This window comes from Leptonotus elevatus, chromosome 11 (genome assembly GCF_054856555.1).
Source record: "Leptonotus elevatus isolate MCC_2025b chromosome 11, RoL_Lele_1.0, whole genome shotgun sequence".
NCBI classification, from domain to species: Eukaryota; Metazoa; Chordata; class Actinopteri; order Syngnathiformes; family Syngnathidae; genus Leptonotus; species Leptonotus elevatus.
In genome coordinates this window covers 12,215,740-12,231,944 of record NC_141249.1, presented here as the reverse complement: position 1 = coordinate 12,231,944, position 16,205 = coordinate 12,215,740, and the positions used below count along the sequence as shown (strand labels likewise).

The 16,205-nt window shown below is 39.1% G+C and overlaps 2 protein-coding genes across 2 annotated transcripts; one reads left to right on the top strand and one right to left on the bottom strand.

Moving 5' to 3' along the window:
- Window positions 1–902: 902 nt before the first annotated feature.
- Window positions 903–1,983, top strand: timm13 (translocase of inner mitochondrial membrane 13 homolog (yeast)). The gene is made up of 3 exons (XM_086089898.1): window positions 903–1,146; window positions 1,383–1,451; window positions 1,597–1,983. Exons 1-3 carry the CDS (start codon window positions 1,027–1,029, stop codon window positions 1,693–1,695), a joined length of 288 nt encoding a protein of 95 aa, XP_085946024.1. The 5' UTR covers window positions 903–1,026; the 3' UTR covers window positions 1,696–1,983.
- tmprss9 (transmembrane serine protease 9) lies at window positions 1,572–13,641 on the bottom strand. Its single transcript, XM_086089536.1, has 15 exons — window positions 13,503–13,641; window positions 13,295–13,422; window positions 13,161–13,228; window positions 12,898–13,073; window positions 12,745–12,789; window positions 11,117–11,230; window positions 10,870–11,035; window positions 10,430–10,704; window positions 8,726–8,868; window positions 8,281–8,566; window positions 8,089–8,205; window positions 7,841–8,009; window positions 5,661–5,926; window positions 3,946–4,082; window positions 1,572–3,387 (listed from the first exon to the last, which is right to left on the bottom strand). Exons 1-15 carry the CDS (start codon window positions 13,639–13,641, stop codon window positions 3,226–3,228), a joined length of 2,391 nt encoding a protein of 796 aa, XP_085945662.1. The 3' UTR covers window positions 1,572–3,225.
- Window positions 13,642–16,205: the final 2,564 nt, after the last annotated feature.

The following is a 16,205-nucleotide window of genomic DNA, read 5'->3' as shown; positions in this document are numbered from 1 at the left end:
TAAAGGTAACAACCAATCATGGCTCATCTGTTTTTTGGGTTTGGTCGTGACGTTGGCAAGCTTTTCTTTATTATTAAAGCCATTTAAAAAGAACACATATTCAAATTTGAACTCGGGAAGCAGCAAAACAGTCATTGCTTTGTGATAGATTAAATCACTAACTTTTTTATAAAGCTGAGACTTGCGTACTTCCTGGGTACTGATTAATGCGGAGGCAATATCCACTTCTAAAATAAAAATACAAAATCAAATTTTACCTTTAGTTACTGTAATGTTATTAGTAATTATTTGTATTCATCTATATGAAGACACTGATCATCTTAATGTTTTTTTCAAAAATAATTGTTAACGTCAGACAGGCAAATATCAACATGCAGCACTTTATATCTATAGATCTTGACAAGTGTTTACAAAACACAAAAGCAAAATTATGCCTTTGATTTGATACTGTATCTGCATATTGTACCTCAAAACTGATACTGAAACAATACCATGGCAAAAAATCCAAAGCATCAATAAAAGCAATGGTATTATCGATCATCATAAAACTTAAATGTTTCTGTTTTATTAATAATTTAGTTGTTAAAATATTGGCAGTAGAGAATATTTAAAAAATGGTCTGTATTGATAAAATACAGTGAAATGAAAATTTGGCACAGAACAATATCTATTGATTGTTTTCACAGTCCCTTTTTAATAGTTAATCAAATAATTATTTTAATAATAAAATAATGATTATAATTTTAAAATGCACTTTGACGTCGTGTTTTGTTTTTTCCGGGAGAACTGCATTGCCATCTAGTGGACAATTTAACACATCTCATGCGACGCACATCCGAAGAACTACAGGTCCCACAACTCATGGCGAATCTGGCGATATCGTACCGGAAGTGACGCTTGCTACTTCCGTTGCTGTCAAGGGCACCGGGATCTTGGTTTAGCTAAACTCTAGTGGTTGTTCTGCACGTGTGTTTACTGGCGGCCTTTTAACGACAAAAATAATTAACGGATTTTTTTTTGCCAGCGATGGACAGCTTCGGTTCGGACTTTTCGGCAGGTGGGGCAGGCGGTAAAATGGACACCGGCACGATCATGGAGCAGGTTAAAGTCCAAATCGCGGTGGCGAACGCGCAGGAGCTGCTGCAGGTAAAAACTAATGGAAGCTCCGGCTAAAGCTAGCTATGCTCGCCCAAAACATAATATCTCAATGCTTACAATAAGCAGTCTTCATTTGCTCTCTGGTCACATTTCACGTTATATTAGTCAATGAAGAGAAACGTGCTTGCCTTTTTTTTGTCGTCAAAACTATCACTTTTGAGTGAGAATGTGTAAATTTAAGATAAAATGGTAAATTAACATGACTTATTTTCGTGGTGTTTCAGAGAATGACAGACAAATGCTTCAAGAAGTGTATAGGGAAACCTGGAAGTACACTAGACAACTCAGAGCAGGTATGTTCACTCTTTCAAAATTTATTAAGAGAAATACGTCATCATATTTTTTTCTCCACACTTTTATATTGATAAACATTATAATAATCATGTTTGTGAAAATATATTTCTCTTTATTGATGTCTTTCGTGTTTTGACCTTACAGAAATGCATTGCCATGTGCATGGACCGGTATATGGATGCTTGGAATACTGTTTCCCGAACGTATAACTCCAGATTACAGAAGGAAAGGGCTCGCATGTGAACGTGCATCCCTTCCAACTCTTCCTTTCTCTCAAATTTTCCCTGCCTCCTTTGACCACTGCTTGCCTAAGGAGGTCTGAGGTCACATGATGTTCTTGGGGGCTCCTCATGGATGCTACACAGCCACAACTTTTTTTCACCCTCCCCAAAATACCTCTTGCCAGGCTGGCATGGCCTGTGGACTGCAGCCATGGCAGTATGGACAGCATTTATTTCTGTAACAGACCCCCCTATTGTTTTTTTATGTAATGACAAACTGCATTGTGCCTAAAAAAAAGTGTTGCCCAGGCCTTGTGTGTGTGTCCCAATTTTTGGAGAAAAAAAGTTTGTGCGTGATAAGTAGCAATGATTGACATGAAAAGCTGACATCCACTTATCAAACCAATTTCCACTGGATTCCACTGTCATATATATCTATGAAGCCCTTTTTGTTTTGTTTTTTAAATAAATAGGAATCATATTATAATACATATGCCCAATCTATTATTGTGTGCCACTGCCACATATATATTTTTTAGTGATATGAAAATGAAGCTTCATGAACCACTCACAATTTTTTTAAACTCCTCTAGAAGGTGCTCTTGGTTTAAAGACGCAGTGGAAATTCAATCACGTTCCTTTTGCACGACCCTGCATCTTTAAACCAAGAGCACCTTTTAGAGTAGTAAAAAAAAATACTGAAAGTGCTTCATTTTCACATCACAACTCAACAGGTTTGATTTGGATCGCATTCATTTTTGGAAGTACTTTCAATCTTTCATTTTCAATTTTACTTTATTGGATCTTATTAGGCTGTGCAGGTGTGGCTAAGAAAGCCTGTTGTATAACATAATATAGGAACATTGGCCATCCAAGACAAATAATTTGTCGTTTAAAGCACTGATGTTCGCAGGTCTCCAAAGTGGGAGAACAAAACCCAGTTTTGTCTGACCGGCTGTCACACTATCTTCTCCCTCCCCACAGTAGCCGGCTTGTTCCGGCAGGCTCCATTTTTAAGCTGCAGTGGCGTCAAAGGGAACAATTGTCTTTTTATTTCCGTCCTGTAAAAGTTTGCCTATGACCATAATGGAGCGAATTTTTTATTTATTTTTTATTGTTAGCAATTTTGGGTAAACTTATTTCACTCACAAATAAAAACTTCAACCAATTCGATAATTTGATGTTTGCAATTTATAAACTGTATACTGCAATTGGCAGCACAGTGGACTAGTGGTTAGCACGTCTGCCTCACAATTTGAGTTAGGGTTTAATTCCGGCAATAAATAAGTGGAATAAATACTCAAATAGTTTGCTTTCCCGTTGCCTATGAGCAATAGTTTACGTTTGTCCTTGCATCTTCAGTACAGTCTGGAGAAGTTGAGACGATTGCACAGCGTTACAAACAGCACCCGTGACCACACAAGGCCACACAAGTCAATACTGCAGCGACTGAGATCGATGTGATGGCGGGTAAGGCGACCTGATAAAGAACGTCATCATGTCCGCTTGGCTTGTTGTCGGTTCAAGCTGCTGTATTTTTGCCCGACTCGCTTCAGAAAGGCAGGTATGAGGATATCCAATTGCGCACAGAAGTCACCCGAGTGTAAATCCCTGGAAAACCTACGCGGCCGCATCCGTGTCCCCAGCTGGTTACCCCGGCGACGAACCATTGGCCGGAGCCCTCACGACAGGTCAGAGGACCCCCAGAATCTCCCTGGGTGAGGGAGAAGAGTTATTTTAAATATGTTTTTGTTGCGACAAGACTACAAGTGGGTTTTCCAAAAAGAATTGCAGCTATGCAGTTTTTTTGGCCCATTTAACTCATTCACTGCCATTGACGGCCATAGACGTCAATGGCAGTGAATGAGTTTCCACTTTTGTTAACAAGAGTATGAAAACCTAGAATTTTTTTTATTGTACATTTAGAACAGATATAAAATTTGTGATTAATCTTGAGTTAAATAGTGAAGTCATGCGATTAATTAAAAACATTTTTTGTAATTGCCTAATTAAAAAAAAGAAAAGATTATAAAAAATTAGGGGCGTCAGACGATTAAATTTTTTAAATTGTCAATTGATTAATCACAAATTTTATATCGGTTATAAATGCACGAAAAAAAATCTAGGTTTTCATACTCTTAACAAAAGTGGAAAAAAATGTGAAACTAATATAGTTCAAATGAATTTTTGACGTCTATAACCGTCAATGGCAGTGAATGAGTTAACAAGAAGGCCCTCTAGACAAACATCATGCCGCTACGGTGTATCTTACCAAACAAGTGTCCCTGCCTCCTTCCATGTAACCAGCACACATCATGTGAGGCGTCAAGTTGTCTCCATACGACTGCTGGCAGTCCGCCTGGTCAATGCTGCTCACTGGTGCTTTTTGCAGCAGGTTGGTCAGAGAACCTTCCAAGTGAGAAATATGTGAGTGTGTTTTATACAGCCATAATATTGAAAACTAAATCGGACTAGTTTTTACCAAACTATACTGTGCTCCCCTGGACCACAGTTTGGGCCTTGTTTTTCTCCCTCCTATTCTTTTTTTCCCCTTCTAAGAAACTCAGGGTGCGAATTAGCGAACCGCCAGGCTTCCTGTTCTGTCTCCTTCTGTTGGTGGACGTTTTTTTCTCAGATGAGTTGTGACTGAAGACAAATTCTCCTAACGTGTTTTTTCAATTAATCTGATTATGTTTCAATAGTATTTACGCTTTTGGTGTAGTTTCAGGATGAAATTAAAATGCACTATAACCTTAATTTGAGGTTCTCTAAACTTTTAAATGGATATTTTTCATTTGATATTTTCAGTAGTTTTTGCACAACTTGAGCTGTTCTCAAACAAGAAACTGAACTGGTGAAATTCATTGATTGGTTTCTGTTTCTCAGAGGGAAGTGGACACTGAGTTTAGAGTGTCACATATTAAAGTGGTTCATACAGCGCTGGACTGGCCATCTGGCATGAAAGGGGAGGTGCCCGGTGGGCCGGTCTCTTTTTGGGCCGATGCAGTGCGTTTAGATGATTATTTTCCTACATTTTACTCCAAGAGACTGTCCCACAATTTTGTCCATTCATCTATTTCAAATATAGATAGCAAACTCAAACGTCGTCAATAAACATCAGTGGCAGAAGTTACATGTTGGATAAGAGTCAGCCAGCCAGCGGGCTTAAGTCAAAATGCCATGGCCAATTTTTTGTGTGCCAGTTCAGCCTTGGGCTCATGGGGAGAGACTGGAAGGGTCACAGAAAAGCATAGAAGTGGACGCCATTGGAAATTTGTAGTGAATTTTGCCATTCTTGTTAGAGAACAGAAAGTTGTGCAAGTTTTGCAACACTGAACAATTGGATGTGCATTCAAAAGTTTAGAGAATGTCAAATTATGATTATTATGATTATCAAATTATGATTATAATGAAAATGTAAAAAAAAAAAAGTGGATACAGTAAATTTTACTCCAAACTGAGTCTTATTGGTCCCACTCTAAATAGAGTAAACTTTACACTTGGAAGAGAGTAAAATAAAATAAAAAAGTCACTGAAGCGTTGAGTCCCCTCTTGGATATAAGCAAACAGTAGGTGTAGCATAGCTTAGGTGCTAGTGTGGCAGTTTTCCCAAGATGAAGGTCGTGAGTTCGTTCCTCAACCCTTGAGTGACTTTTATTTTATTTTTAATTAGAATTTTTGTTCAATTCTTCATTTTAGTCTCTTCCAAGTGTAAGTTTTACTTCTAAGTCTATTTGGTGCCATTCTAAATAAAGGAAAATCTATTACATGCCTTGTCACTATAATTTATATTACTGACATAGATTTAAAAAAAAAGAACACGTTTTTTAAATAAATAAATAAAAATATTCATTGTTTTAGATTAATTACAATAAATTAATTTGGATCATTTCCCCCCAGCATCTCAAAAATGGATGGATGAAGGATTTAGACCACTGCGACTTCCATTTAAAATGTTTTCTCCGCCGACGCGCGACTCCCTCTTACCGCCTTCCCTCATGGATCCCCATCCTGAGATGTAACACTCCGCGTCTTGCGAGAAGCGGTGCGCCGGTGAAGGGAGACAGACAGACTGGATGGTGTGCGACACGGGAGCCGGGATGAGCAGCTCCAGCAGGGCCACGTCGTGGTCCATGCTGGTGTCGTTGAAATCTGGGTGGATGATGACCCGCTGGATGGGAATGACCACGGCTCCCGCGCCGGAGCGCAGCACAGAGCCCAGGCTCACTGCCCAGTGGGTGGGGCTGGGGTCACTGTGGGAGGGGCTTAAAGTTAATCAAAAATGTGAACGTCTGAAAAATGTAACAACATTCTAAATAAAAACCTGGCCTCAATAACAACTGTCTTTTATACTAGCAGTACAAAAGTCATTATTATTGTGTTATTTTTTTTTGTAACCGTCCTGTTATGTTGTGGGTCAAAATGACCCACTTTCACATTAAAGATCAAATGTTACCTTTGCACTATCAAACTTGGCACCAACAGACAATAAAAAAACTTTTGAGAGATTTGCAAGGAACACTGAGCATATCCCGGGTCAAACCGACCCAACATTCACAACAACAGACTATAAGAAATGGTTAATTATGACGTACGTGGAATGAAAATGGCTAATAATAAGCTGTGTTGGTTTTGGAACGTTAAATATTCTGAGTCAAATTGACCCATAGAATAATAATTCCTATGACATCGACAAACAATTAAATTGGTTCACTCTGACATATTCAATTCAACATTAAATGCTTTTGGAAAATTAAACATAGCCCGGGTCAAATTGACCCATTTTAAAGTTGGTCGCTTTTCGCAATGAAACTTTATCAACAGACAATTAAAATGATTCATTATTTGCATTGAAAACTGAACAGTGGCATCGCAACATTCCTCAGGGGCCCCAGGCAAGAAGGGATTGGGTGCCCCGGCGGCCATTCGTAGTATGCATAGTGCGTCATTTTAAAATCGCACATCTGCATCTTCAAGAAGCAATCTCCATTAATTGTGCTTCATTTAAGTGACTTGTTTTGTTTTCGTTTGTTTAACTTTAGCAAGAATCTTTCTAAGTGAGTCAGAAAACAGGAAAAGAAAATTACTAATCACATGGTCGTTTAAAAAAAATGCCTTACTATACATGGTCTTTTTTTATTATTTTTAAGATGCATTAGAAGAAGAAGAAGAAGAAGAAAAGACGCATGGTCGTTTTTTTTTTTAAACACTTTACTATAGATAGTCGTTTTGAAAAAGAAAGAAAAGAACGCCTAACACCATTCGTAATCATTTACAATAATAATAATAATCAGCCTTACTTATACATGGTTGTTGTTTTTTTTTGTGTGTTTTTTTTAAAAGAAAAAAAAACACCTGACTCAGGGAATTTGAGACGGTCAATTGTCATTGCTGCGCTGCTAATGTGAAGGATATGCGGTTTGTGTCAAATCTGTTGGCCCTCTGGGGGCCCCTGCTGGCTAAGGGGCAAACTACACCTCTGCTCATGAACAATAATTCATGCTTTTGGCGCATTAAACATAGCCCATTTCGGTCAAATTGACTGGGGAACTTTATTGCTGTTCCTGAGAAAGAAATTTAGGTTAAGAGGGTTAAGGCAAGGTACACTTGTGCAGCACCTATTAAAATCTAATGCAAGTGCTGTATCTTAAGAAATGTACTTCTACAAAGGTTAATGCTCAATCTCAGAGTTCACTGCTACTGCTAACACGTACAGTAGAACTCTCTAAGAAACTAATATTTGAACACAAACTGTACACAATTAGACATAGAATATGGTACACTAATACACATTAAATAAATATAATACAGTCATATATTCTTTATCCTCTGCAAGGGGCTAAGAGCACAATGTCCAATCAATTGATGCAAGGTGTGACAAAAACTGTTTGATTATTTAATTTTAATTATGCCATTAATGTACATTTTCATCAAATCCAGTATCATAGATTGATTGATTTTATTTCCATCCGTTTCAATGAAAAAAGATGATTTGAGATAAGAGCCGTTTGAGGTACAAGTGAGGGTCTTGGAGCAAATTAAACTTGTATCTCAAGGCACCACTGTATGTGTATTAGGGCCCAACTGCATGATTGACCGGCCAATTTCAGTAAATCAGTCAATATTGCCTTTATTTATTTGCGCAGTGCAGTCTGCTCATTTCTCACCTTTTGAAGCAGTGTGCGGCGGTCAGCAACCATTTGCTGTGAACGAGAGTAGCGCCACAATGATGGAGTCTCTGGTACTGAAGGCTGCCGATCCAAGGCCACTCCCCCCTGCGAGCCGTGACGCCACCCACAATCCGATTGGAGCCCAGCGCGGGACGCTCCCCGCAGTCTGAAAAGTCAAATTCAATCGTCTTAAATGCTTCCCCCGCAATTGAGTTTGAAAGTCTGCCTGATAGATTTCAACGGACCGCAGTTTCTTTCGTCAGCCTGGTCGGAGCAGTCGGGGACGCCGTCACATTCGGGATTTAACTTACTGATACAGGAAGTGGCGCTGCATTGGAAGCTTCCGCTGCTGCAGTTGGAGACTAGAAGACATGATGGGAGTGTGTTTGGAAACCAAACAATAAACAAACATTTCTTAGTGTTTATTTGGACAATACCAGGACGCGCTGGAGCAAATTCCACGTCCATGGCGACCGTCCTGAGAAGTGGACGATGAGAAGCACTCACGGCTGCGGCAGTGACCGGCACAGTGGGATCATGCTTGGGAAAGTAATGGGCCGAGCTGGGGTCTGCGTGACTAAGAATCCAGCTGCGGAGCTTGGTGACCCGCGAGTAAACCCCCGGCCTGTAGATCTGGGCACAGCCTATGCCCCAACTCACCACCCCTGCCAGAAAAAACCTCCCTGGAGCCCCCTCGCACACCAAAGGCCCCCCGGAATCACCCTGGAAATAAAACACACAAAGTCGTCGTCCAGTTTTAGCTAAGCAAAAGAAAAGGGTGTAAAGTATGCTGTAATTATTGATATGGCAAATAATAAAGAAAAAAAAAATCTTTGTGCATGATGCAAACTGTGCCTTAAGGAAACCTCAAGCGGCGCTGACCTGACAGGAGTCCACTTTGCCCTGCAGGAATCCGGCACACATCATGTTGGAAGTGATTGCCCCTCTATACACGGGCAGTTTACTGCACACTTTGGAGTCGATGATTTTCACTACGGCCTTCTGCAGTGTGGAAGGCATCTCAGCTGAAAGACAGGTGAGCGCATTCACTATTAACTCGAATACATGCATTTGCCATCATGTTAGGCAGCACGCACAATCTAATGAAATCCAATTGAGCCAAATCTACCTTTATAATAAGAATGTTTTTTTTCTTCTTTTTTTGCAGTTGTAGTTTGCAGTAGCACAAAACTGCACTGCATCATACTGAGATTTCTGTACATTATGTGTGGCCACACAGAAAAGCATTGCTGGAGTGCATGGGTTGCACCCCCCGAAAAAAAGAATGCTATGTGGAATGGTTTTCTATATCACAGGCGTGGATACTACCATAATAGCAAAAATAGTCAGAATCTAGGGGAGACCAGGGCCTGATGTCACACTTTTTACACGCCTACATATTTCTTGGAATCAATGCATCATGTGTACCAGAAGATTGACCAGAGTTTCAGGTACACTGTATTTTGTATTCACTTTCATGTTTTGTGTCAGTTACCTGCCATTTGGTAAGTTGTCTAACTGAAGGGTTAGTTGTCACACTAGATTTTGCAACTAATAAAAAAAGGACAAAATTATTTCTGACCTCCCATTTTGACTTGACATTCAATATTGAAGTTAGGCCTAGAAAATGTTTATCATTGAGCTTAGCCATAGAACAACATAAAATAGAATGCAAGATGCACTGGATTAAAATCATAAGAAACTACGGACACATAGGCTATGGCTCTCAGCCTCAAATGCCCATTTGACCTTTCTTTAACTGAAAATTCAAGACTAAATTGAATTACAAAAAAATAAAGCATTAGTTCCTCATGAAAGTTAAACCAGTCTTGAAATATGGACATAGTTGCAACAACTGGCAGATCCACATTTATAAATATTCAACAAAACCTGACAAACAAATATCCTCACTAGTCAGACTCAGCATCTGAATGGCAATTCTTGCATACGTAAACCGATACACTTTTCATTGGCCCATTCTTTGCATATGTCACATGTGACAACTACCCCTAAAATGACTGAGACAAGTTGCCCCAAAGTACCATGTTTTGTTATGTTAGCTCTAGTTTAAGTTATCTTAAAACAGAAAATTACTGAGGTATGACAAGATGCATTAATCTCACCACTAACAAGTCCACATATGCTATCACTGCTCGGATTGTTACCCGGAATAAGCTTGTACTAAAATATATAAAGTTGGACAAAGTCATTTTTTACTTAAGGTTGTACAAAGTGGTCAATTGATTCTCCTGTCAGACAGCATACAACCCCTGACCATATAAAAGAAGAAAACTCATTCCACTTATTAGAATGTGACAACTTACCCATGTGACAACAAACCCTGCCCTGGTCTTCCCGAGAGTGTAACGTGCGTTTAGAAAGTAAATCTAATATTACTTATAAGAAATGCGAAAAGGGGATGAAAAGAGTGGGAAAAGTTTGGATACATTTACTTTTTTTTTTTCAAATTAATTCATTAACCAACATGAATATTAAACGTTAACAGTTTGTTAATGAGTGACAGGGATACATGTATTTACTTCTTTGCTGTACAATTTATTTGTGTGGCAGTGCAGCGTGACTCACTACTTATCTGGTGCAGAGACCCCCATCCTGACACCACACATCTTTGGCCGGGGGTGAAGACGTGAGACGGGGCCGGTAGACAGGCGGGTTGGACGTAGGAGCTGAAGGTGAGAGGGCTCTCCAGCTCCAGCACGGCCACGTCAACATCGGTGGTCATGGGGTTGTAGTCTGGAGACACCGTCAGGGTTTTGATGTTGAACGTTTTGGACTCGGACTCCTCCCCGCTCACTAGACTGGCCCCCACCAGGGCTGTCCACTCTTTGGGGTTGTTGTCGCTAGAAATGGGAAGCAAAGCCTGGTCAGGTCATTTGTACTGTTGATGAGGTTAAAAAAAACGTAAACAAATTTCATGTAAAATGACGGTTATAAAATTCATTATTACTACATTTCAGTCGTTACTTTGTTTTACTTAGAGTATTTAAAGTAGTTAATTCACCTACGTTTCAAAGCAATGCGCGGCACTGACCAGCCACCTTTCGTTAATGATGGAGGCTCCACACGTGTGCTGTCCGTGCAGTCTGAGACTGACCTGCCAAGGCAGCTCTCCTTGTCTGGCATCTTCACCGCCCACGATACGATTCTCTGTAGCGCTACGCGTGCCACAGGCTGGAGGGCAAAAATTAGGATGAGCTAAGATGATTTCATCAACAACAACGACAACAAAACAAGAAAGAAAGATTTGTTCACCACAACGAGCTTCATCAGATTCATCTGCACAGTCTGATACAAAGTCACATTCTGGGTTTAATTTGGTGACACATTCTCCGTTGTCACACGTGAAGGCGTTCTCGGGACAGCTGTCTAAGAGAGAACAGAAGAAGACAAACTTGAATGGACACGAGCATTCAGGCACAACACTTAATTAGTTCCTTCACTGCCAGCCCAGTTAAAATGGATTTTTGACGTCTATAGCCGTCAATGGCATTGAATGAGTTATATCTCAACTAGATTTGTTAAAGACGAAATTAAACATCTTGTCATACCTCAGTCATTGTTATGTTTAAAGATTAAACTAGAGCTAACATAAGAAAACATGGTAGTTTGGGGCAACTTGTCTCAGTCATTTTGGGGTTAGTTGTCACATGGGACATATGCAAAGAATATATCAATCATATACATAATTTAGGGGTGTCTAATTTTTTATCGTAATTAATCATGACTTCAATAGTTAACTCACTATTAATTTAAAAAAATTACACCTGTTCTAAATGTACAATAATTGTAATGTATAAAGCCCATCATGACATTTTACCAATTAACATGCAAATAAAAAAAATGGGAAAGTGAGTACAAATTAAGAGGAACAGATATTTTTTCCAAACCTAAAGAAAAAAAACACTATGTATTTCAATTAAAGGTGTCAGTTTGTGAAACAATTTGGATTATAAAACTAAATCATCTCACTCCATTCCTATTTTTTTTTTTAATTATAAAAGCTCAATTATTGGAAAAATATATATCGCACAAGGCAATGCTTTTGAATCATTTTGTGTGTTACCATAATAGCTTCTTGACTGCTTAATGCCATTTATTTTGTGTTGATTATTATTACTATTATTGTTATTTTTTCCATTTTTATTCTATTTTATTTATTTATTTTTTCTTTTATCTGGCCAGATACCATAAGTTGCACTTCTTTCAGTCCCCTTTCATTTCTTTTTTAAAGAATTATATAATTTTTTTTAATTGAAATTATGAATTGAATTGAATAAAACATGTTTTCCAAATTTTCATACTCTTGTTAACATAAAAGTGGGAAAATAATGTTAAACTAATAGAAATATGGCTGTATATTTTAGTCATTGATACAGTAATTTCATAATAATTCCTATAAAAAAACTAGGGTGATATTGATTTGTCTTGGGGTCATTTTTCTGCCACTAGATGGCACAATTGCACTTGTAAGACGATGACAGCTCAGTGCATTTTTCCTTTCATATTAATTAACGTGAAGTAACTTTTTTAAATTGTCAAATACAATTTGACCCCAGTCTCCGCAAACATACGCATTATTATTACATTTATTAATGCTAAATTTTGACGTGGACGTGTCTGCGGCGTTGCGACTGGAATCCGCCCAGTACAGGCTTTCCAAGTAAGGGGCTGTCATTAATTCACATTTTAAAAAAAAATTGTGGTGTTAAAGGAAATTTAAATTAACTCAAAATGAACACACTCATTTTGACACCCCTAATATAAATGTATGCTGTATATGTGTTACGCCGCCTCATTAACTAAGTAATTTCAAGGCACAGAAACACTAATATCCTATAAGTGATATGTATTATTTTCACGTAAAACACTCTCACCGTCACCCAGCGTATCATCTCCAATACTATAAAAGGACTTCCCACTGGCACCTGGTTATAAAGCACAAGGATTAACTCCACATGAAATGTGCCCAAGTCATACGACAACGCACAGCTGAGGCCTGTTCAGAGAGCAAACAGTTGACGATTGTTTCCAACCCAGTAAGACGATAGCGTTGATGCGTCCAAACTCAGGGACCTCTAGCGGGTTGCCGTTCATCACCGAGGCCAGGCCCGCCCTCAGCAGGTCCTGAATGAAGTTTTCCGAATACTGCTGGAATTTGGAAACCGTGAAGACCAGTCGGATTGTTGCCATCACATCACCATTCATGTTGCTGCGGTAAAACAAAAAAAACAGAAAACGCGCCATTTCGATATCTCTCAAAGAAAAAGATGCCACTTAGCTTCTTTGATGAACTTACCCAAAGGCAATAATGTTACAATCAACATAGTGATGTGATATTGACGAGGAAGCGAAAATATTTTTGATCTGTGGAAGTAAATATGAATAATTGAGCATAAAAGGTCAAATAAGATGAGATAAGATGAGGCCGACCTTCGAATTGAGTACGGATGTCAGCACTAAAGAGAAGCCCGAATTTGGGTCCTGAAGAGACGGATCATGCTTGAGACCCTTCAGCTCAACTGTCTCCATGAAGTAATGCTGCTCCTGTATCAGGTACGCTGCACGACATTCATTCATACATGTGTTACAAATAGAACAAAATTCTGTTTTCGATGTTGCTATGGAAGCAAACCATCACCGATAAGCAGTCCTACAAAGACTCCAACCACGAGGAAGAAGAGGAGGCAGAATACGAGGCAACTCCGGTAGCAGGTGGGACTGGAGGGAGTGGGTGAGGGTCCCGGAGTGGACCACGTGCCTCCGTCATCATTCGCCATCTCCTTGCTGGATTTACAACACTGGCCTATTCACATGGCAGCTGAAATCCAAACCGGGTAATGTTCAAAGCATGAATGTTCTGAAATGATCATCTTACTGTACGTTCAGCGGACACAGCATTAGGTACACTTGCACAATACTGTACTGTGCTTTTACAAAGACATTAATGCTTCATTTTGAGTGATTCACAACAGTATGTTGTTATTGTGGTTGTGAAGAATTGCACTGCATTGAACTGAGAACTTAAAAAAAGAAGTGCTTTGGTGCCTTAAAGCAGTGATTCTAGGGTCTCCACTTTAGGTGCTGTAGCATGAAAGTTAGTAAAAGAAAAATACTATATTGGGATAAAAACGTATTTCTATCTGTCATTTTGTTTTGTTTTTGCTGCAAAACGTTAACAGATATTGTATGTATGTATTATTGTATGCATTAAATGTACTGGAATCAGTCTGAAAACCGTCCGTCCCTACAAGAGTAGTTTAAATTTGCTGTTAGAAAAAGGGGCGGTGCTATGTGAAGGTCACGTCACTCGTCTGATACCTCTGATTGGCTGTTAGCTGAATAGGAATAGACTGTGTGATAGTACACAAAAGCAAAGCTACAGCAAATGAAATGGCATTATTGAGTAAATAAAAATAAACAAAATAAAGTACAATAGATAAAATATAATATATTCACATCAGGTTAAAAACTAATGGCAATCCACTGTCAACATTAAAGACTGTTCATTTTGACTTTAGCACACTAAAAATACATACTTCATCAAATGAAACGTGCACTATGAAATTACTTTTATGGATGTGTATAAAATATGAGAGCCAAAAAGTACACTCACTCAACTTCGTTCCCTCAGTCCATGGCCAGCTGACATTTACAATGACAACTTCCGCCGACACAGCAAGCTGTGAGTGAATGTGGAAAGGTCTGCAAGGCGTGCGCTATTTGTTACACCGGAGCAAGGGGGCGTGTCAACAGGTAACTCACCTTTTCCGTTGACTTATGGAAAGAGATGCTTCATCCCAAATCCCTTTTACGCCCATCGCCATGGATCACACTTTGATCGTAAATATGTGTTTTGTTCCAAGCCACACCCTGTGTTATCTGCAGGACAAAAAAAATAAATAAAAAATGCTCCTGTCAACTTCTATAAGGAGAATTTAAAGCTGCTCTGAAGAGCCTCCTTGTGCTCCATGGACACGCTGACTGGACAAAGAGGAGGAGCTAAGAAGGTTGGAATTCCTTTTCCATGCAGGATCACATCACCTGCAAAAGTCCACAGTGGCTAAATTGTTTCATCTGTTCACAGATTTCATAGTATTACATGTACAGTCCGGACAAGAGCGTCGGGTTGCTTGTAGAGTTGCACCCATTCGCAAACTTTTTGTTCAAAGCACTTAATCTCAAAAGGGATCTTTGCTGGTGTGCATACAGGCTCATCTTTGCGAGCCAAATAAACACACAGGAAGAAATGTTTGAAAAAGAGGATGGAGCTAATTCCCATAAGAACAAGGTGGTTCCACCTGAGGATTTACGTCAGCAAACAGGTGCAGCTCAGAATATTCCATTATGTCGTGTAAAGGTACATTTATTTCACTAGTTCAATTCGTAGATAATTCACTACACAGACTCACAGAGCGAATATTTCATGATTTTATGGCTAAAAGTCAAGACTCGCCATCTCAAGAAATTAGAATAATAAATAAGAAATTATTTACTTGATTAAATAATTAATTAGGTAAGAATCAGGAAAATATTTATTAAATATGTTAAATGCGGGGGTGGTCCGAGCCAATCAATTTGCATTATCAACATTCTGGGAATGTCAGTTGACTGTTTTCCTTAAAACTGGTTTATTTATTTATTGGAATTATTTGTAAAATAAAAACCACATGCATTTACATTTATTATTTGATGCATAAAATGCTTGGTTAATGTATTCATTGTAAACAATAAATGAAAAGTAATTTTAGGTAAACAACCATCCACTCATCAATTTTCACACAAGAGCCGCGGGCGTGCTGGAGCCTATCCCAGTCGTCAATGGGCAGTAGGCAGGGTACACCCTGGTCGCCAGCAAATCGCAGGTAAACAACCGACTATTTTCCATCCATCCAACTATTTTCTTAACCGCTTTTCTTCACAAGGGTCGCGGGGGGCGCTGGAGCCTATCCCAGCTGGCTTCGGGCAGTAGGCGGGGTACACCCTGATCTGGTTGCCAGCCAATCGCAGGGCACACAGAAACGGACAACCATCCACACTCACAATCACACCTATGGACAATTTGGAGTGGCGAATTAACCTGACATGCATGTCTTTGGAATGTGGGAGGAAACCGGAGTACCAGGAGGAAACCTACGCAAGCACGGGGAGAACATGCAAACTCCACCCAGGAAGGCCAAAGCCCGGACTCAATCTCACGTCCTCTGCACTGGCAGGCAGACGTGCTAACCGACTATTTTATTTTGTTAAATAATTGTTCTATTTATTATTATAAATAATACAATTAAAATATTACTAAAATGTAAACTTTTATATAAACATTAATTTTATTACATAAAATAAT

Bases quoted from the DNA above. Each gene is read 5' to 3' on its own strand.
- timm13 (XM_086089898.1), top strand. From the start codon at position 1,027: ATGGACAGCTTCGGTTCGGACTTTTCGGCAGGTGGGGCAGGCGGTAAA. The intron at 1,147-1,382 runs GTAAAAACTAAT...GTGGTGTTTCAG, and splicing joins ACGCGCAGGAGCTGCTGCAG to AGAATGACAGACAAATGCTT. The intron at 1,452-1,596 runs GTATGTTCACTC...TTGACCTTACAG, and splicing joins CACTAGACAACTCAGAGCAG to AAATGCATTGCCATGTGCAT.
- tmprss9 (XM_086089536.1), bottom strand. From the start codon at position 13,641: ATGGCGAATGATGACGGAGGCACGTGGTCCACTCCGGGACCCTCACCC. The intron at 13,074-13,160 runs GTAAGTTCATCA...GTTTTACCGCAG, and splicing joins TGTAACATTATTGCCTTTGG to CAACATGAATGGTGATGTGA. The intron at 3,388-3,945 runs GTAAGATACACC...TCCCTCACCCAG, and splicing joins GAGGCAGGGACACTTGTTTG to GGAGATTCTGGGGGTCCTCT.